Raw genomic sequence first — 21909 nt, 5'->3', positions numbered from 1 at the left:
TTATGGCCCGAACAAATGTAAATGTGTGAGTGTAACTCTTTCCTCTTCACAATCCCTGAAGGATTGCTCAACCTCTCCCACACTTCATACTGTAGATATTACTGTGCCAATAAATGGAAGTGAACTAATGGTAAAACTGAATCACCATGTATTAAAGTCAGACTGAAATGATTATCATCGATATCTAAAACAATATTTAGGTCAGTAGTTAGGTGCATTGAGGTCACTGTTAATGTCTGTATTTCCTCCACTCTAGAGGCTCTTAGTCTGACAGGGAGTGTTGTCTTGGATTTTCATATCAACGAGTCATAACTGTGATTTCATGCTATGCAGCTTCACTGCTGACAGCTGATTGGCTGAATTTTAGTGATGTTGCATCAAGTGACAGCAACGACCTGGATGGACAGATATTCAACACCTGCATTACCACATGACAGACAGGGGGTGCTCTTTGTTTTCAGACAGAGAAGGAGAGGCAAGATTAGCTGGGAGTTTTAATAATGTCCATTATAACAAAATGTCCTGACTTCTTTTTCAATAATATAAATGTTTTTCCTGCTGTGATTTCAGTCTGACTTTAAAGGGAACAGCTCTGTCACTGTAAAATCCTTCACTAAGGTGATGGACGGTTGTGTGAAAGCTGAGCGATCCATCTGGAAGTGAGATGAGCTCCTTGGAGATCCTGCTCTGTTCCCTGGGCTCCTGCCTCTTCACCCGGCCCGCCTTCAGCACCGGAACCACCGAGGTTATAATAATCCAGCTCAATGTTCTCCTCTCTTCCTGGCTTCTGCCCCCTGGTGGCCTGGAGAGACACGACAGCAGCCATCTCTGTTACTGGATCACACCTCTCTTCTAGCTAAAAATATACAGTCTAACTACTTCATTTAACCCAATCCTCTACTGAATAAAGATGTTCAGTACCTTGCAGTAGAAACAGAGGGCAGTGACGGCAGTGACCAGCAACACCACAGTCAGCAGCAGGACAACTAGTCTGATGAAATCTGTTGGAGAGGCTGAAACAGATTCAGAATCATCACATCAGATCACCTGACATCATGAGAACAACAGCTCCCATTAAAGATAAAGTTCATGTTGCCCTAAACCCTTACAATCACTAAAATGATTCTTGATACTGTTTGATTCAGTTCTTAGAGAATATGGTAATCTGATCCACTCTAAAGATTATATTGATGTTGTTGGACAAAAGCCACATATCTGCAGAAAGTCAGTTTTCAGGAATGAAGTAAAGCCTGCTGATTCTCTCATTAACTCTCATGTCTTGTTGAAATGATAAAATGGATTGTTAACACTGTCACATATTCCTGTTGGATTCAGCTTCAGATTCTCCTTCAGGTTACCTGAGACAGTGAGAGAGAGGGGCTGGCTCTCAGAGGAGAAGCTATGAGAGAAAACAGAGATGTGATAAACACAGCTGTAGATCCCTTGGTGGGCGTGGTCTGCAGCAGGAAACAGGAAGTGGGCAGAGTGATTGACAGCTGGCAGGATGTGGTTGTGTGCTGAGTTGGAGGCGGTGGAGGTGAGGTGGAAGGAGCCTCCTGGGTACTGTGGCTGGATGGAGCAGCTGATGGTGAAGCTGGAGCCCCTGGACACCTGAAGCCCCTGCTGCTGGGCCTCGGAGACCCCGTCCATGGAGGGAGAGAGGGAGATGATTGGCTGAACCAGCAGATCTGTAAACAGATAGATGATGAAGACTTGAGAATACATGTTACTGATATCCTAATGCATATCCTAATGCACACTGATTGTTTGTTAGCAGCCACCGTACAAGACAGAGAATTGTCCAAAAAAGTCTCAATGTGATGAGTGGTGACATGTCTTCAACTTAAGTCTTCATTTTAAGTCAACAGGATTTTGTTTCTCTTTTTTGGACATGTTACTACCTGGATGACTGAAATGAATCTACACAGACAAGACAGAGAACTGCTACATTCATATGTAATACAGAGGAGTCAGAGAGCAGCGAGGAAAGTGAAAGCAGCTGAGGATGTGATGTCACTGTTCAGTTTTACCTGAGCAGGTCAGCTCCACACTGTTAGAGCTTTTTAATGGATTAATCTCTCTTCGACACTCCCTCAGTGTAGACCCAGACTGAAGACAGGAAGAACTGATCCTCCATACAGATCTCCATGATCTATCCCTGCTGTTTCCGGCTGAAACAGCAGAGCCACAGTCCAGCTGTCTACACACTACAGCTGCTGACTTCAGGTTCCAGTCAGAGTCATCCACTGGTCTCCAGTCTCCCTGGTGTTTCACCTCCAGTCCACCACCACAGCGGCTGGCTCCTCCCACCATCCTGACATCATCAGACTCTGAACAGAGACAAGAGAGTAATTAGTAAAAGAAGTAAAGTCACTTTGATTAGAACAGAAATGAAGCCAAATCCAAGCTGCAGCTCCTCTTCTACCTGAGCAGGTGAGTCCAACAGCTTTGCCAGGTGAGCAGGTGTTTCTAGCTGAGCCTGAGCTTCCACAGTCCAGGAGAACGGACTCATTGCCTTCACACTGGAACTCTTCGGTCCACATCGGAGCCTCCACTTCTCCATAGAGCGCCCCCTGGAGGACTGAAGGAGCCCCACAGCCAAGCTCCCTACAGACCACCTCTGCATCCTGCTGGTCAAAGTCAGCTTCACACACTGAGGACCAGAACTGTTTAGACTTCACCTCCAGTCTGCCTGAGCACAGACTAGTCCCATCCACCAGCCTCACAGACTCTGGAGAGAGAGAGAGAGAGAGAGAGAGAGAGAGAGAGAGAGAGAGAGAGAGAGACAGAGAGTGAGAGGGAGAGAGAGAGAGAGAGAGGGGCGGGAGAGAGAGAGAGAGAGAGAGAGAGAGAAACAGAGAGAGAGAGAGAGAGAGAGAGAGAGAGAGAGAGAGAGAGAGAGACAGAGAGAGAGAGAGAGAGAGAGAAACAGAGAGAGAGAGAGAGAGAGAGAGAGAGAGAGAGAGAGAGAGAGAGAGAGAAACAGAGAGAGAGAGAGAGAGAGAGACTCACTAACTCAGGACACACAAAAGATGAACAGAATGTCTTACTCTCCTGCTCAAAATACCAACATGTAAGAGTCAAATATTTCCCTGAATTGGCTGAGAAAATATCCAGATTCCATGAGCTAACCTCTGAAGAGAAAGTCAGTATCCTATTGGCTGAAAATATGGTCCCAAATAGCTGCGGACTGCGTACAGACTAGAGAGAAGACATGCAGCTCTTTCATGCCACACACCCTTGTAAATCCGGGATTAGATTTTTTTACATTTTATTTTTCATTTGTCTTATTTTATTCACTGATTTTTATTTTATTCATTGTATAATTTGTGTACATTCACACACAGACTCAAACAAATTAAAATAGAGGATTTCTTTTTGGTCTGGACTATAGGACTGAGTTCTATTGAGCTGATGTTGGGCAATTCATCATTAGAGAATTAAATACATTCTGTATCATATTACCAAAAGTATCAGGAAGTATTTTCTTTATTCTCCCCTTTGTCCTCTTACTCTCACTCCTTCTCCTCCCTGCATGGAGCAAATCATAAATTCCTTACATTCTTGTTGTGGTTCTGCTTTCTACCTTGTATCTTCTAATGTCTTCAACAAGTTTCCAAAATTGTGTGAATTAAATACCAAATTGGTTGATCATGTATGCTTAAGTTGTACCATTTGTATATTACAGTGCCACTTACTTTATCTGAGGAAATGGTAAACTGCTCTGTACAATTATCTCTAAGGCTCAGTAGTTGAATCAACCCATTTTCTGGTACCACACTGCCCCCTAGTGACCATTTGTAGTTACACCTTCTCAGTACACCCGATAAATTTAAACCTTGTTTTAATGATTTGCCCTATATTAATCACCAAAGTTATGTGTGATTCAAGTACTAACAGTACACTACGAAACCAAACCCCTTAATTTTATCTCTGAAATGTCCTTAATGTCTCATTACATAAACATTAATTATCCATTAAAAATAACAGTGACTTTGAAAACTATGACGTTGTTTTGCAAAACACAACGCTCACAGTATAATCATACCAGTGTCAATATATGTTATCTTGAATAAATGTAAAAAAAAAAAAACGAGCTTTCTGTCAATAGTTGTGTTCTATTTGTATAGGATCTATTTTTTTCTCAGAGACGCACTACCTTCTCAGCCGGTGTAGCTCCACAGAGCCAGAAGAATCCAAAAATAACTGCTGACAGAAAGTTCGTTTTTTTTTTAAATTTTTTCAAGATAACATACTGACACTGGTATGATTATACTGTGAGCGCTGTTTTTTGTAAAACAACGTTTATCATAGTTTTCAAAGACTGTCGCGTATGCCCCTAGGTTTCTACTGCAGTAGAGTGGGAGGGGCCGCCCGGTGTTACCAGACGGACGGAGCAGGCGGCTAGCGAAGTTCTGGTTTCTACTAATAGGGATCATGACAGAAAACATGTTATTTGTACCGAAAATACCGAACTATCCCTTTAAGTTTGTCCCTTTAGGCAAATACTTCCCTGATTCCCAGGGATGTATTTAGAATCAGAATCAGTTTTATTTTCGCCAGGTGCATTTTCACATACTGTACTACGAATTTGACTTGGTGAGGTTGGTGCAGTGCAAAATACAAGCATTTAGAGTAGACAGACAAACAAGCAGCAATCAAAGCAAAGCAAACAAATTGAATTTAACTATCAAACGTCAGAGACAAAGAAAAAAGAAGGAAGAGATTCCTGAAAATATATACAGTATATACAATAAGTGTGGTGAGTAAGTGGGTTATCGAGGGGCTTCTTAAAAGGTCTCAGTAGCTGCATTTAGTGTCTGACCAAAGTACCAAATATTAATAAATAGTGTCACTATACAGGGGATACAAATATGATAGATACGACTGTGTATTTACAGATGTACAATTTGTATGGATTTGTGCTCAGAGATTCAGTCCAGAGTCAGTGAAAGGTGGGGATTGTTTGTAAGCCCCAATGCCATGGGGTAGAAACTGTTGTGGTGTCGTGAGGTTCTGGTCTTGATAGACCGCAGTCTCTTGCCAGAGGGGAGTCTCTCAAAGATGAGATGACCGGGGTGAGAAGGGTCAGCCATGATCTTCTCTGCCCGCTTGCTGGTCCTGGAGGCGTACAGGTCCTGGAGAGAAGGCAGGCTGCAGCCGATCACCTTCTCTGCAGAGCGGATGATCCCTTGCAGCCTGGACTTGTCCCTGGCAGTGAAAGCAGCAAACGAGATGGTGATGGAGGATGTGAGGATGGACTCGATGATGGCTGTGTAGAACTGCACCATCATTTTCTGCGGCAGGTTGAATTTCTTCAGTTGCCGTAGAAAGTACATCCTCTGCTGGGCTTTCTTCATGATGGAGCTGATGTTCTGCTCCCACCTGAGGTCCTGGGAAATGATGGTGCCCAGGAATCTGAATGACTCCGCTGTGTTGACTGGGGAGTCGACCAGGATGAGGGGGGTGATTGGGGCTGGGCTGTTCCTAAAGTCCACTACCATCTCTACTGTCTTTAAAGCATTGAGCTTCAGGTTGTTTTGGCTGCACCATGATTCTAACTGATCAATCAACCTCCCATCAATCCTTTTTTTTTTATTTTATTTTATTTTATTTTGTTATTTGTTTCTGCTCTATTTACTGTAAAGCACTCTGAGCTGCATTTGATGTACGAAGGGTGCTATATAAATAAAGCTTATTATCTGTATGCAGACTTGTCACCATTGGTGATTAAGCCAATGAGTGTCGTGTCGTCTGCAAATTTCAGGAGTTTGACAGTCATGCGCAGAGGTGCAGCTGTTGGTGTAGACTGGAGAAGAGCAGAGGAGAGAGTACACAGCCTTGTGGGGCACCAGTGCTGCAGATCTGGGCATCTGAGATGTGCTTCCCCATCCTCACGTGCTGCTTCCTGTTTGTCAGGAAGTCAATGATCCACCTGCAGGTGGAGTTGGGCACGCTGAGCTTGGAGAGTTTTAGGAGCGTTACATAAAGCCCCTAAAATGATCTCCTCAGCTTAGGGCTTCTATTTAACGTTTTAGTAGTAGCAGTAGCAGTAGTTTCAGCTGTAACACTGTAGTTGAGTCCCTCGTTACCGTGTCAACTGCTCACTGCGTGTCATGCGTGATCTCCAGAGGCTCAGCAGAGATTGCTATTATTTTGCAACATCTATAAAACTCCCAACTTCCCTTGCAATTTCACCAAGGTGTACATGTCTATGACACCAAACCATGTGATTTCATCCAGACTATTTATCATTTTTGTTGTGTACTAGAAACGGACTAGCTGCAAGCTAGCTAATGGAAAAATGCACCGAACAAGCAAGTTAGCTTGCTGAATTGCAATCTTGCCAACAAGAAAGATGGAAGCTGTCTCAGCAGCCATAGAACTCCATTGTATTAAAAAGAAATATTAAAAACACATCAAAGAGCCATGCTACGGAGCCCCTCTGGAGTCACATGGTAGAAAAAAAAAATTCAATGTGTAAATCCGTGCGAACAGATTTGTAAACTGTGCGAACGGATTTCAAGACCGTGCCCTCGGATTCACAATCCGTGCGAACGGATTTGTAAACTGTGTGAATGGATTTCAAAACCATGCCCTTGGATTCACAATCCATGTGGTTTACAAATCCGTTCGCAGGGATTGTGAATCCAAGGGCACGGTTTTGAAATCCATTCGCACAGTTTACAAATCCGTTCGCACAGAATTACGCATCGAGTTTTTTTTTCTACCATGTGACCCCAGAGGGGCTCCGTACCATGCTGCTGCTCTGCAGCATATTTCATCATCACGATGCACCGGGCCGGCCAACTTTTTCCTCAAACAACTTACAGTAATAAGCCGGCTGTAAACACGTTTTCCATCTCAGGAAAGTAGTTCCGTAGCACAGAAAATAGTCCTCGGCGTAATGAAGAATTTGTTCCCATTTGAATTTGATTTGGTAATAACTACAACAGCCTGACTTTTCATGGTAATAGTTAACGATTTTTAAAATTGAAACTATGTCTTTGTGAGCTGTATTTAAAGGTTTTTAGCTTACAATTGGAGCCAATGACTTCTGGGTTGAAGGCTAAAAGGGAACGTGGGAAGTCGGAAAGTAACGGGAGTAGAGCAAACGCATTGTTACCTCTGCCAAGGAGGTTATGTTTTCGGTGCCGTTTGTCTGTTTGTTTGTCTGTTTGTTTGTCTGTTAGCAGGATTACGGAAAAACTACTGGCCCAATTTTCATGAAACTTTGTGGAAGGGTGTAGCATGGGCCAAGGAAGAACCCATTAAATTTTGGAGCGGATCCGGATCCGACTCACGAACAAGCAATAATAGCACGAACCTTGGCGGAGGTCTGCGCTCTCCGAGTGCCCTTCTAGTTGATTTTGTTATTTAAAAGTGGGTTTTGTGCAACTCACTTTAGTTTAAGGTGAACCTTAAAGAGAGCTTAAGGTATACGGTGCCACTAAAAAGTTAGTCTGGAGCCCTGTTCAGTGTTTCAGTACTTGGTTTTGAGAGCTGGGTAAGGAGGGTCCACTTCATGTTGTGCTTTAGCTTCCCCTATAACAACACACAGTCATCAACAACATAGCCAGCTTGTACTGTAAAATGATTATACTGGTGGCTACTGGGAGCTGACCAGTACAACCACAGTCCTCAATTGGCAGCAACTGTACAGCTCCAGTAGAGCATTTATGTGTTAGGTACCTTGTGCACTTTGTTGTGGAAGCATTAGGTGTTGGTCTTATTTGTTCTTGTATCTGTCTGCCCAGAATCTAATTGCCCCTTGGGGATGAAAGTGAATTGAATTGAATTGAGGTTCCTTGGTCAAGGGCACCTTGACCAAGGAAGATGAGGGGATTTGAACCAATGCGCTTCCAGCAACAAGCCCACTTCTCTTCCCTTTAGGATGCCATTGTCCTGGATAACTTTACAGTTACTTTACAGTCTAATGTAAACCACTGACTGTCACTGTGACAGAGGAAGGAAGAGACTGGAAACATTACTGTCATAGTTGATGTCATTGATGGTGTTACCTGAGCAGGTGATCTGCAGGCTGAGAGAGGAAGAGTCAGACTCTGTTAGTACACACTCCCTCAGTGTAGACCCAGACTGAAGACAGGAAGGACTGATCCACCATACAGATCTTGATGAGGAATCACCTCTCCATCCTGTTGAAACAGCAGAGCCACAGTCCAGCTGTCTACACACTACAGCTGATAACTTCAGGTTCCAGTCCAAGTCATATATTGGTCTCCAGTCTCCCTGGTGTTTCACCTCCAGTTCACCAGTACAGCGGCTGGCTCCTCCCACCAACCTGACATCATCAGGATCTGAACAGAGACAAGAGAGTAATTAGTAAAAGAAGTAAAGTCACTTTGATTAGAACAGAAATGAAGCCAAATCCAAGCTGCAGCTCCTCTTCTACCTGAGCAGGTGAGTCCAACAGCTTTGCCAGGTGAGCAGGTGTTTCTAGCTGAGCCTGAGCTTCCACAGTCCAGGAGAACGGACTCACTGCCTTCACACTGGAACTCTTCGGTCCACATTGGAGCCTCCACTTCTCCATAGAGCGCCCCCTGGAGGACTGAAGGAGCCCCACAGCCAAGCTCCCTACAGACCACCTCTGCATCCTGCTGGTCAAAGTCAGCTTCACACACTGAGGACCACGACTGGTTAGACTTCACCTCCAGTCTGCCTGAGCACAGACTAGTCCCATCCACCAGCCTCACAGACTCTGGAGAGAGAGAGAGAGAGAGAGAGAGAGAGAGAGAGAGAGAGAGAGAGAGAGAGAGAGAGACAGAGAGACCTGGAGCCTTTTATTCCACTAATAATCAGAATAGTAGCCCAATCAGAATAAAAATGCCTCATGTAACCACCTCAATCATGATAAAACAGCCCATTCCAAATTAAATTTCATATTTGTTTGAGAGTGGTGGTATAACCCTTTAATAATCCGATAGATGGATAAAATTTCGTCATGTAAACGCTTATTCCGATCACTTCCTTTGGTTGGAATAATGGTGCATTCAATTGCATTCGGAACTTGGAGAAAAACGACTTCCAACACGGAAAAGTGCAACAGAACGGTTGTTCATGTCGGAATTCTGAAATTCGGGAAAGATTAATTCCGCCCGAGTTCTCCGACATAAACACAGCTGACGTCACTGCATTAATTTGTACTTAATAAAACTTGATTTTACTTGATATGTAGTTTTTGTTATGAAAACGTGTTGTAACGTAGTTTCCATTTGTAACGTAATTCAGTTGACTTGAGCTTTGTTACTAGGTAGAAGTCTTTGTTGTATGAACTAGCCTGCTAATGTTACTAGAGCTGTCAGATAGCTAACATTAATGGGGAGCGTGTCTATGTTCCCTCAGCCCTATGTTCCCTCAACCCTATCCCAACTTACCTTCTGACAGCCTTGACCTCAAGCTTGCTCTAACCTTAACCTCAGTGACCTCATGCCTCAACCCAGGCACCTCATCTGCCCTGGAACCCTAACCTCACGGTCCGAATGGAAGAGGACTGAGACCGGGGATTGTTGGCGAACCTTTTGCAAGATTTTGGTCTGCACCCAAGTCCGCATGGTACATTCACACCTGTCAAAATGATCCGAATTTAGCAAAAAGGTCCTAAAGTCCCAACCAAACGATGCTGGTGTGAAAGCCACCTTAGACATTCTAGTATACACCCTATGTGTGTAGCAATCCAAGACAGTTAAAGGATAACGTTGGTGTTTTTTAATGCATTTGTTACCGTCAACAAATCCTATGACAATAACATAATCAACAATGCGTTTGCTCTACTCCCATTACTTTCCGACTTCCCACGTAACCTTTTTAGCCTTCAAACCAGAAGTCATTGGCTCCAATTGTAAGCGAAAAATCTTTAAATACAGCTCACAAAGACATAGTTTCAATTTAAAAAATCGCTAACTGTTACCATGAAAAGTCAGGCTATTGTAATTATTACCAAATCAAATTCAAATGGGAACAAATTCTTCATTACGCCGGGGACTATTTTCGGTGCTATGGAACTACTTTCTGTCATGGTCTGCCCCTCTTAGCCCTTGTGTCTGCCCTCTTAGCCCTAGCCCTTGTGTCTGCCCCTCTTAGCCCTAGCCCTTGTGTCTGCCCCTCTTAGCCCTAGCCCTTGTGTCTGCCATGGTCTGCCCCTGTGTCCTGATCACCACTCCTTTCACTCCCCAGTCCTGCCATCCTCCTGCCAGCCACTAAATGCCCTTGGACTTTCCTCCCTTCTGTGCTCCTTCCCTCCACACCTGCCCTGCATCACCCTCGTTTGCCCTGTTGCCGTGTTCCCCCTTCACCAGCCTGCCTTCTGCCTATCAGCTCCTGGACTCATTTTCCCTCCTGCCAGCTGTTCCTCATCTTCCTGTTAGTGTGTGTATAAGAAGTCTGTGTTTCGCTGGAGTGGTGTCAGTTCGTCTGTTGTGTTTTCCCTAGTTACCTGCGTCGTCTTCTGCGTTATTCCCTGTGTTTCTTGTGAATATCTTCTTGCCTTGTTGCCGGCCAGGTTTGGTTTTTGTATTCCTTGGTTTGCCAGCCTGTTACGGATTTTGCCTTTTGGATTTCCTGTTTTTGTACTCTGCCTAAGTTCTTCGATTAAAACTTTTTTGCTTTAGCTAAGTTCTCTCTCTGCCGGTTTCTGCACTTGGGTCCAGTCTCCTAGTAACTCCGTGACACTTTCCTGACATCAACAATGTGTTTACGGTCGGCATATTAAGTTTTTTGAGGAAAAAGTTGGCCGGCCCGGTGCATCGCAGTGATGAAATATGCTGCCCAGAGCAACGGCATGGCTCTTTGACGTGTTTTTAATAGTTTTTTTTAATACAATGGAGTCCTATGGCTACTGAGACATGGCTGTATTGGGCATGGGTTTTCTTCCCCAGAATAGCCATGGGTGATGTTTATGTCACGGTATAGTTGTCCTTCGATGTATAGTTTATCTACTGATATGACGGCTCGCTTGCCGGCCGTAATATGTCCGTACTGATATGCCGAGCTCACACAGGTGCGCCACTCCCCTGCTCCCTGGGTGTGAGTAGGGGTGTCTTGTGACATGGACGCCACCTGCGTTACCCCTTGGGGGAATGGGCAACCTGTCAAGCTGGGGAGCCTGATCAGAATACCCTCGGTGGCTTGTGTTCTTTTTATAGGAATTTGTATCATTGCCACCCACGGCTGTTGAGCCTGGATGCGGTGTGTAACCTTTATTGAACAACCAAACAGGCGGAATGGTGGGGCAGGGCTGCCCTGTGAGGGGCTTATTTGGCCTAACTAAATTTGGGTTCTGGGGAAACACTGAAAAATGGGAACATGCTTGTGTTACCTGCTTGGGCCTGTCCAGGGTGGAGGAGAGGAATTTCAGCCTCTCCGAGCCCCCCTGCCACCAGGTGTCAGGGGTGCCGCTTCGTTCTCCGGGCCCCTCTCGCAGATGCAAGTGGGGCACCTCTGCCTTGTGGAGCATATGAGTGTTCATACGGGGGAGCACAATGCTGCTGCTGACATGCATTCTAGTTTGGTCACTACCATTGCTGGGGCTTCTTATGGGGCTTCCCCTTACGCTGTGTTTAGCTTCTCTCCTCAATTGCTGTTTGAAAGCGGCGCTCTCCCCCTCCCATTTCTGAAATAAATTCTCATAATGGCGGAATCGATGAAGCGAGCGAGTAAACTTGTTCAACGAGTAAACTTGTTACCTCTTCACTTGTCATTGTGGGACATGTAACCTTCAGCGGGAAGAAAATCTGGCAAAACGAGTCTGGTAACCAGTGACAATTCTCCGTAGGTACGTTTATCTTAGCTATTAGCCTTTATGCACGGTCCTTCTCTAGGTTTGTCCAGCAGCTTTACTGTGGGTTTATTTACAAATGTGTTGCAGTTTCTGTCACCCTCTATTGGTTGGAAAATCATTTAGTGTAGCTTTAACCATGACCAAAGCCTTCCCCTAACCTTAACCAAGTTGTTTTAGTTGCTTAACCATAAAACTTAACCCAAACCTTAACCAAAGTTGTTTTACTTGCCTAAACATAACCATTAGCCAACCTTTGAAACATAAAACGTATTGGGGAACATAATAAAATTTGTGGTAGAGGAACGATTTTTTCACATAATACATATCCACAGCACGTAAATCTGCGTTCTCCACTAATCATAAACCCTAGCCAAAATTCAGGAAAAACGAATCAGGAATAGCTCCTCAACTATAAGGCCTATATGCATGATCTATATAATGACGTATGTTACTTCTGGCACTGCTCATGCAGTGAGTACAAAACAAGAAATTAATAAAAGTTCATTATCTTTATGGATGAAGGATGAATCGCCCCAATTGCTGCAAAATACGTCATGTCCTGTCACAAAGCTAGAGGTTCTGAGTGGCTGGTTCTGATCTCCATATATTTTAGCAATTGTGGTGTTTTTACGTCTCATTGGTCTATGCAGAATATTATGTGTTTTTTATGCTTGCTGCAGCACCAGTTGCCCATTTAGGACAATAAGGTGACTTGAACTTGAATGTAAACCACTGACTGTCAGTGTGACAGAGGAAGGAAGAGACTGTAAAGATTTCTGTCATATTTGATGTCATTGATGGTGTTACCTGAGCAGGTGATCTGCAGGCTGACAGAGGAAGAAGAAGACTTTGTTAGTACACACTCCCTCAGTGTAGACCCAGACTGGAGACAGGAAGACCTGATCCTCCATGCAGATCTTGATGAGAAATCCTCTCTCCTTTCTGTTGAAACAGCAGAGCCACAGTCCAGCTTTCTACACACTACAGCTGATAACTTCAGGTTCCAGTCACCCACTGGTCTCCAGTCTCCCTGGTGTTTCACCTCCAGCCTACCAGTACAATGGTTAGCTCCTCCTACCAACCTGACATCATCAGGCTCTAAACAGAGACAAGAGAGTAATTAGTAAAAGAAGTAAAGTCACTTTGATTAGAACAGAAATGAAGCCAAATCCAAGCTGCAGCTCCTCTTCTACCTGAGCAGGTGAGTCCAACAGCTTTGCCAGGTGAGCAGGTGTTTCTAGCTGAGCCTGAGCTTCCACAGTCCAGGAGAACGGACTCACTGCCTTCACACTGGAACTCTTCGGTCCACATTGGAGCCTCCACTTCTCCATAGAGCGCCCCCTGGAGGACTGAAGGAGCCCCACAGCCAAGCTCCCTACAGACCACCTCTGCATCCTGCTGGTCAAAGTCAGCTTCACACACTGAGGACCAGAACTGGTTAGACTTCACCTCCAGTCTGCCTGAGCACAGACTAGTCCCATCCACCAGCCTCACAGACTCTGGAGAGAGACAGAGAGACAAACAACCTTGACTCTGAAATAAACCAAAGTAGGGCAGAACCTTAGGCCTGTACATAGTTAATGGTAGGTTCAGATGGGACTCTTTAGGGAAACATATTCCGTAGCTTCTTGGGTCCAGTGTAGTAGACTACTGCAATCCCCCCTCTCAGACCACAACCAAATTAATGTTTATGTCAAACTTTGTAAGAAAGAAACTGTAAGCTGTACAAATTAAACCATACAGATGGACTGAAGACAGTAGCCATAAATTCTTCCTGGCCCTGAATTCCCCCGATATAGCAAATCAAATATTGAAATTTAAAGAAAATTAATGATGCCACCAGAGATGTTATTTACTTGGCCATCACTGGTGTTAATATGGTCTTTCACAAGGCAGCTATTATGGCTAGCCTTGCCAAAGTGAAAAGGAAGCATAACAAAAACAAAATAATGAAAAATGGTTTGAGAATGAGTGTAAAAGCATCAGAAAATACCTGAGGAAAACTTGCCAGTTTAAACTCTGGTGAAGTTTGTTAATCCATATAACAAGCCCGGAGCTTTCCGGTATAACTCCGCAGCAGCCTTCTCCAAAACAATTCAAGTCTTTGAGGACCGATCTTTAGAGTTCCAAAAATAACAAAACACTAGTCCCTACCCGGGGATGCACGCGCCACAACTACGTGCAGACTTCCGGGGATGCACGTGCCACAACTCCGCGCAGATTTGCCAAAAAGGCGCATAAACTGCGTAAATTTGTGAAAATGGAAATATCAGCTCTGTCAGTCCCTGCCTATGCCAATGCTCAATGGCCATGTGCAGTTTCAGATTGATTGGCCAACCCATTGAGGAGCAAAATGGATGCAGACAGACAGACAGAGTTTTCCTCATTTATAGTAGGATAACCATAAAATTACTCCATACAGCTCGTGCAGCATAATGCCATACGATCGCTCTGTGAGTGGAAAAAACAAAATTTTATCCATTATTTAATGCTAATCGAGTCTTTCTCCATTGTATTTAGCCTCTAAAGCAGTGATTCCCAAAGTGTGGGCCGCGGCCCCCTGGTGGGCCGTGAAGGTACTGCAGGTGGGCCGCGAGAGGTCATTTACAATAAATAAATAAAAAGTTTTTCATTTTCAATTTTGTAATTAAGTTTGAAATTACCATGAAATATTTATGATTAAATATTTGCATTAAAAAAAGTAATCAGAACTAATAAAACAAAGCCATGGGATTTAAATTACGTGTTATTCTTCATTTATCCGACCTATTTGTGATCCGGCCGGAACATATCTTATATCTCGTCATTGGTGGGGAATTGTAATTGAGGGAATACCTCATCATTGGCGGGGGAAGAGTAAAAATGGAGCGGTGGCTATCAGGTTGCAAAAGGAAAGCTGTTAATGGAGAATCAACCTCCACAAGCGAATCATCAGAAGATCAAAATGAATCCGTGAAAACAAAAAGAAGGACTCTTAGAAAGTACTCAAGTGAGTACCTATTGCACTTAATTTCCTACATTTGTTGCTTTACAAATTGTTACGTGTATGTGGATGGATTATTAATTTGCACTGCATTGCCGTATGCCCACGTTCACATGTTCTGTTTATGAAATAAAAAATATATAGGGAAATACTTCATCTTAGGGTTGGGTGGGCCGCAGAAGATTTTCAGATTTCAAATTGGGCCGCTGCATTCTTAAGTTTGGGAATGGCTGCTCTAAAGAACTCTAAAGATCGTTCCTCAAAGACTTCAATTGTTTTAGAGAAGGCTACTACGGAGTCGTGCTGGGAAGCTCCGGGAATGTCAAACATCACCCGTGTTTCAACTGGCATGGGGGTGAGTAGATAATGACTGAATTCTCATTTTTGGGTGAAATATTCCTTTAAAACATCGGCAACCAAACTTAAAATTCTGATCGGCTTATAGTGATACCTAGCCTGATATTCAGAACGAATGGTCATTTCGTTACCACTCTATTATTCAGTCTGACATTGCCTCCATGTTCGCCATTTTCTGTGTTGGGGGGTGGGGGTTGATTTTCCACTAACCAATTACTAGTGACTGACGTATCCAGCTGCTCTGACGTTACTTTCAGTTATACTGATGCTGGCCGTATTTACTAACTTGCTAACTAACTAAGAATGTTGGTTGTTTTTGACAAAAATATCGTCTTTGCAAAGACAATATGTTGGTTAAGGGGTGATTTCAACAAATATTATTCTGCCAAAACGGCACACTGCGCGAACGGTTCAATTGGCCGGATCGTTTTTCTGAACTAGAACACGCCGTTGAATAGAACAACACTGAAGAGTGGGCAGGACTCAATTCAGCAGTCTGGAACCAGGCTAAGTGATACTCTCAAAAGATATAAATACACACTTAGGAACAAAAAGAGGAGAAGATTTCATAAATCACTCAATTTTGTAAAATGTTGAATAGCTTGAGCATAGAAGAAACAGAAGCATTACCCATTCAAGATGGTGACATTTGGAGAACACATTCTGAAAATGGTCTGTGTTTACTGCATCTAAATTCAATTCAATGGTTGATGTTCATGTTGATCTTGACAATGATGCTATGAATATTGATTAACTTACTTCTACAGTTTGTAGCTATTTGTCATTTTGTGAGGAGTCAGTTATCCCTATCTGAAAAGTCAAAGTTTACCCAAATAACAAACCCTGGTTTATTAAATAATTGAGGGGCTTGCTGTTAAAGAAGCATGTTGCTTTCAAGCAGCGGGATGAGTCTCAGAAGAGAGTGAGAAGTTTGTGCAGCCACTGAGTATAGGGAGGGAAAATTGAGGGAAAATTCAGTAGTCATGCTCTTAAATCTGTATGTAATGGTATGACAGTAATGACTGGCATGCAGAAAAAGGGGGGTAAAGCAATCAAATTAGATGATTTCAATTCAAATACCTGGACCTGGCTGATGATCTGAATGCTTTCTATTTAAGATTTAACACTGACAATTTTAATGATCAAACACAAGCCATTAGGGAGAGAACTACTGCCAATAGCCAATATTAAACTTGATGATCACAGTATCAGGTGAGTACTTCAGCAGACCAAGGTCAATAAAAGCCCAACATCTCTGGTCATCTGCTGAGGTTTTGTGCACCATATTGTTATGTTATCCCTAAATCAAGAGAGTTCCCAGACTGTGGAACATGTCCACAACTGTTCCAGTGGCCAAAACCAAATCCCCCAAGGTTTTGAATGATTTTAGGCACGTCGCCTTAACATCACTTGTGATTAAGAGTTTTGAGAGGCTTGTCAAGGAGCGGTTATGGGGTATGGTGGAGGAGTCACTGCACCCCATGCAGCTTGCTTATAGAGCTAGATCTTACCTGTAAACTAATTTTAATCTGCATTTGAACCGTGTTGGCTGGATCATGGATTTCTTGATGGACAGAACCCAGTGGGTCAGAGTCAATAGTATCATGTCAGAGGAACTGTGTTCTTCTGTGTTCTTCCACTCAATCACCTCAGGGCTGCATCCTTTCCCCTTTGCTGGATATATTATACACCAACAATTATAAAAGCAGTTATGCAGACAGTCACATTCTGAAATTTGCAGATGATTCCATTATTGTTAGCATACTCTGGGATTGGGAAACAGGACATGGCCCTGTGGTTGATGAGTTTGTTAAGTGGTGTGACAACTGCTTCCTACAGCTAAATGTCACCAAAACTAAAGATGTGTATTGACTTTAGCAGGGCGCCAATTCCCCACTCACAGACTGTCATATGGGTATTAAGGTGGTCGAAACATAGGTACTATTTTTGATGACAAACTGACATTTAATGAGACCACCTCTGCAATTTGTAAAAAGGGCCAGCAAGGCCAGTGTCCAACCAGTGTCTTAAATTTGATGCGAGCAGAGATGGGAAGCCAGTGAAGTGACCGGAAGAGGGGAGTGACATGTGAGAATTTCGGTTGGTTGAACACGACTGCAGTGTTCTGAATATGCTGTATAGGTGTTCTCAATGGTGATGGAGGTCTGTGTGAGGGCAGTCTTTCCTGTTTCCCATGGAGAAAGAGTAACTCCGTCTTGTCAAGATTGAGCTTGAGGTGGTGCACAGACATCAAAGCACTAATGTCTCTAAGACATGCGGGGGGCGGGGGGTGTCCCTCAGGACTGAGCCCTGAGGGACACCAGTGCTAAGTGTGCAGGGTCTGGACAGAGATCCCCTCCATGACACCTGGTATGAGCGGTTAGACAGATAGGATGCGAACCAGGAGTGTGCAGATCCAGTTATTCCCAGTTCAGATAGGATGGAGAGAAGGATTTGGTGGTCAACTGTATCAAAAGCAGCAGACAAGTCAAGGAGGACTCCGCCAGTGCATATAGTGCTGTGATGAATGAGTCCACTGGCTCTGTCGGCTGCTGTACTCTCTTGTTGAACTTAGCCCGTTCATATATCACGTTTTTCTTTGGAACAAAATATGTGTTGAATCCTTTTTTTACTGCTTCATACCGCTGGCGCTGCTCGCTCATTAAGTCCAGCCCTCGTAGCACGTCGTCAGCCTCGTCCCCCATGCAGTATACCAGCGGATTTACTTGGTTAGCTTTGGAGGAATTGTTCAAATTACTTGCCAGTCTGAAACGCTCGAATTTCCTAATCCACCTCTCCCACTCCTGTGGCTTCGAGAAGTCGAAGGGTTCTGGAGGTTTAATGGTAAAAGTCGCCGTAAAAAAGGCCAGTGTCTCTCTTTCTCTCTCTTTTTCTCTCTCTCTGTCTCTCTCGCTGGCCTTCCGTCCCTCTACCCACTATGTTTTTCTTGACATGCGGACAATTAAGGTATGACCAATCAGCACTCAGAATTGGCGTATTGAGCACTCGCGCTCATTACCTGCACTGCAGTTGTTGCAGACGGGTGACAAACGGCTTGGAATGGACTTCAATGTTATTCCTTTTCTATGTTAATGTCTGAAGTTCTGTGCGTAGTTTGGAACAATCACACACATAGACATTCATCTTCACCATCAACTGGTTTCTCAATAAATTCTTGGATTCAATTTGACATCTGGTTCAAGTTCTTACCGGACACCGTGCAGCGGGCCAGTTCCCAGTTAACCAGTATAAGTAGTTTTTTACAAGCTGATTGACATGAAGCCATTGTCATTCAAGACGGCTTTATTGTTTTGTTTTTTTTATTTGCGGGTTACCATACAGCCTAACCCGGCTTTTGTCCCTAAGGTAATCAACTCATGCTCGCCTGTGGAGCTTGTTGCTTTCCAACCTCCTCCGTTCGATTCTCTGGAGCAGCAACGGCTGCACTTGTGTCTGGTGCGTGCTTTACGCGCATATTTGGATAGAACTGGTGGTTTCAGGAAAGGGGACCAGTTGTTTGTATCTTGGGCTGCACCCTGCAAGGGTAAGCCTGTCACAAAGCAAAGGTTTTCTCACTGGATTGTGGTGGCTATTGTACTGGCCTATTTGAGCATGGGTCTTCAGGCCCCAGCTGGTTTACGCGTACATTCTACCAGAGGTTTGGCTACCTCTTGGGCCCTGTTTAGAGGGGTCTCTAAGGTTTTATAAGTTGGATGTTACTGCCCCAACTATTGCTCATGCTGTTCTGAGTATTGGCTCTGAGGCGGAGCAGGCGGAGTGATCTGACACCTGAGTGTTGGTGGTCAGTCTTCGAAATAAGCATGTCTGGCAATCGGGGAGTCTCCATATCTCATAGTGAGACGTCGAAACGAATGCAATGAAAGAGAACTTTAGGTTACTTGCGTAACCCCGGTTCTCTGAGTAGCATGAGTGAGATGTCCCTTCTTGCTGCTGGGGTGAAGCGAGAAGAGGTGTGCTTTCTTGAATGATGAGTGACTCAGCGTCAGCCCTATATATAGGAGGAGGGTCCTGATGCAGCGTCACAACATAGTGTAATAAATGCTTCTGAAGATAGGCACTGGGGGCATATCCCATAGTGAGACCTCTCACTCATGCTACTCAGAGAACCGAAGTTAGGCAAGTAACCTAAAGATTCACTCTCGTTTTGGAACGAGCCATGTCTGCTTGCTGTTTCGTTTCGCTGTACATGCCTTTTGGACCGTTCTGGCAACCATGTTCTGGGGTCAACTTTGAATGTTGTGTTTGCAAGCCACAACTAGAAAAATCCTACTCAGTATGCCTTTAATGATGCCCATAACAACAGGGGCCACTATGTTAGAGCCAGTTTTGTTTTGTTTCAAATTTGCCAAGACTGATGAAAGGTTGACAAGAAAAGAATATAGGAGCAAATGGCAAGCAGTAGCTGGAAGACATCATTGAGATACAGTACAACCTCAAATTGAACACAAACTCAGTTAATGTGCATCAAAGAAAGTAATTGAATGTAAATTAAAACAACTGTAGGGAAAACAATAGTTAACAGAATTAATATTTTGAGTTTTGCTCCTTTTGATTTCATTTGACTTGTAAAGCCCTATTTTGTTTTAATGAATGTATGAGTTTATGTATATCCAGAGTAATCCAGCCAAGCCCAGACAATCCATACCAACAAGAACACATGAAGACATCAAACAAAGGACTACAAAGGACAGTATATAGAGGAAGCAAATGGTGTTCCTCCTCAGTGCAAAAAATACAAGACAGTGCAACACGCAGACTACACAGTGCAAAACAAGACAAGACAATAAACAACACAGGCAACACACTGCAATAAACAGAACAAAAATATAGTGCAAAAAAACTAATGCAAAACTACACAGTGCAAACAGCAGCATATGGATGAAATGTTTAAGAAAGATAAATATACAAAACCCAATACAAGCAGCAGGTATTTATTAATCTTATACTGTGCATTAACTTTATGGCCCTGGATGTCGTCGATACACACTCCTTCAGTGTAGACCCAGACTGAAGACAGGAAGGATTGATCGACCATGTAGGTTTTGAAAAGGAATCCTCTCTTCTTTCTACTGAGCTGTTGGGCTCCTCCCACCAACCTTTTAGTATCTATTTCTTCTATTACCTTGCTGTACTTGAATCATACTTGACATTTCCTTGGTATTGTCCACCAGTTGCTGCTGTGGCACCTGAATTTCCCCAAGGGGATTAATAAAGTACTATCTTATCTTATCTTATCTGATCTTATCTTGTCTAGTGGCTAAGTTGTTGTTAAAAGAAGTTACCTGAGCAGGTGATCTCCAGGCTGGAACTAGAAAGGCTAGATGTCGTCGATAGACACTCCTTCAGTGTAGACCCAGACTGAAGACAGGAAGGATCGATCGACCATGTAGGTTTTGAAAAGGAATCCTCTTTCCTTTTTATTGAAACAGCAGAGCCACAGTCCAGCTGTCTACACACTACAGCTGCTGACTTCAGGTTCCACTCAGAGTTCCAGTCATTCACTGATCTCCAGTCTCCATATTGTTTAATATTCAGTCCACCAGCACAGCGGCTGTCTCCTCCCTCCAAGGTGATATCATCAGACTCTGAACAGAGACAGAGCAGAGTAAAGTTATTTTGAAAAAGATCCAACCAAAAAAAAAAGACAGACATTTCTCCTTTTTAATTCTCCTTTACTGTCCATTTCTCTGTTTACCTGCTGTATTGTGTTTTGACCAGAGCTGTGGACAGACTAAACACTCTCAAAGTGCGTTGGGTTTTCCAGCACCTCCATCTCAATGAAAATGCACACAGATTATTCTCTGAACTCACTCTTGAATAATTTGACTACATCACTATAAATCACATTAATAATTTGACCAGTTCACTATAATTGAGATGAACATGTGATTAGACAAAAATACAGAGCAGATAATGGCACTATTTTACCACTGCATGTATTTATAGCTGTGACCACCTGGGGGCAGTATCAAACTACTGTGTGTGTGCGTGTGTGTGTGTGTGTGTGTGCGTGTGTGTGTGCGTGTGTGTGTGCGTGTGTGAGAGAGAGAGAGAGTCTTTGTTGACTTGTTAGACCAAAGCAATCAATTAACTCACTTTACAATCACTCATGGGATTTTCACATTAGCACTTGTGTAATTTATCTGGTTTTGTATCTCATGTAAGATTTAACAATGTATGGGCGCACACACACAGACACAGTCTCTCTCTCTTAACAGTGTAGTTGGACCAGTTGATAACTGAGTTTAACGTCCACAGATCTTCCATTGCAGCCTGGTTCTCCCAGATATCTGCCTCAGAGCCTTTCACACATCATCATTAAATCAGAGTCCTACCTGAGCTGCAGAGCAACATGAACAGCATCAATATGTGATCCATATCCAGTCTGTCAGGAGTCTGAACCAGCCTGTCTGTCTGAACCAGTCTGTCTGTCTGAACCAGCCTGTCTGTCTGAACCAGCCTGTCTGTCTGAACCAGCCTGTCTGAACCAGCCTGTCTGTCTGAACCAGACTGTCAATGTGTCGTCTTAACTCGGTGTCTCTTGGTCTTCTGTCTTTATGTTTTCCACTCAGCTCTCCTCTGCTAGTCAGATGTGTTGTTTCCTCTCCATCCTTTATCTCCTCATCAGGTTCATGTTTCTCTCTCATATCTGTAATGACAGGAAGCTGCTAACAGGAACCACAGCGACTTCCTGTAGCTTCATGATGTCTCCAAACTCATTCAGTTTGATTTAGGGAGCCACAGTTCCAGT

The 21909-nt window shown here is 43.7% G+C and overlaps 1 protein-coding gene across 1 annotated transcript; it reads right to left on the bottom strand.

The window, feature by feature from the left end:
• Window positions 1-468: 468 nt before the first annotated feature.
• On the bottom strand, window positions 469-20841 carry LOC139912703 (scavenger receptor cysteine-rich type 1 protein M130-like). The gene is made up of 15 exons (XM_078283958.1): window positions 20835-20841; window positions 20441-20743; window positions 12991-13296; window positions 12605-12895; window positions 8414-8719; window positions 8022-8318; window positions 7491-7545; window positions 5836-5935; window positions 5045-5513; window positions 2426-2731; window positions 2031-2330; window positions 1602-1712; window positions 1359-1517; window positions 922-1013; window positions 469-802 (listed from the first exon to the last, which is right to left on the bottom strand). The coding sequence occupies exons 1-15, from the start codon at window positions 20839-20841 to the stop codon at window positions 614-616; spliced, it is 3291 nt and encodes a 1096-aa protein (XP_078140084.1). The 3' UTR covers window positions 469-613.
• Between the last annotated feature and the right edge of the window lie 1068 nt (window positions 20842-21909).

Source organism: Centroberyx gerrardi, chromosome 6, assembly GCF_048128805.1.
Source record: "Centroberyx gerrardi isolate f3 chromosome 6, fCenGer3.hap1.cur.20231027, whole genome shotgun sequence".
NCBI lineage: Eukaryota > Metazoa > Chordata > Actinopteri > Beryciformes > Berycidae > Centroberyx > Centroberyx gerrardi.
This window is presented reverse-complemented; position numbering and strand designations above follow the sequence as displayed.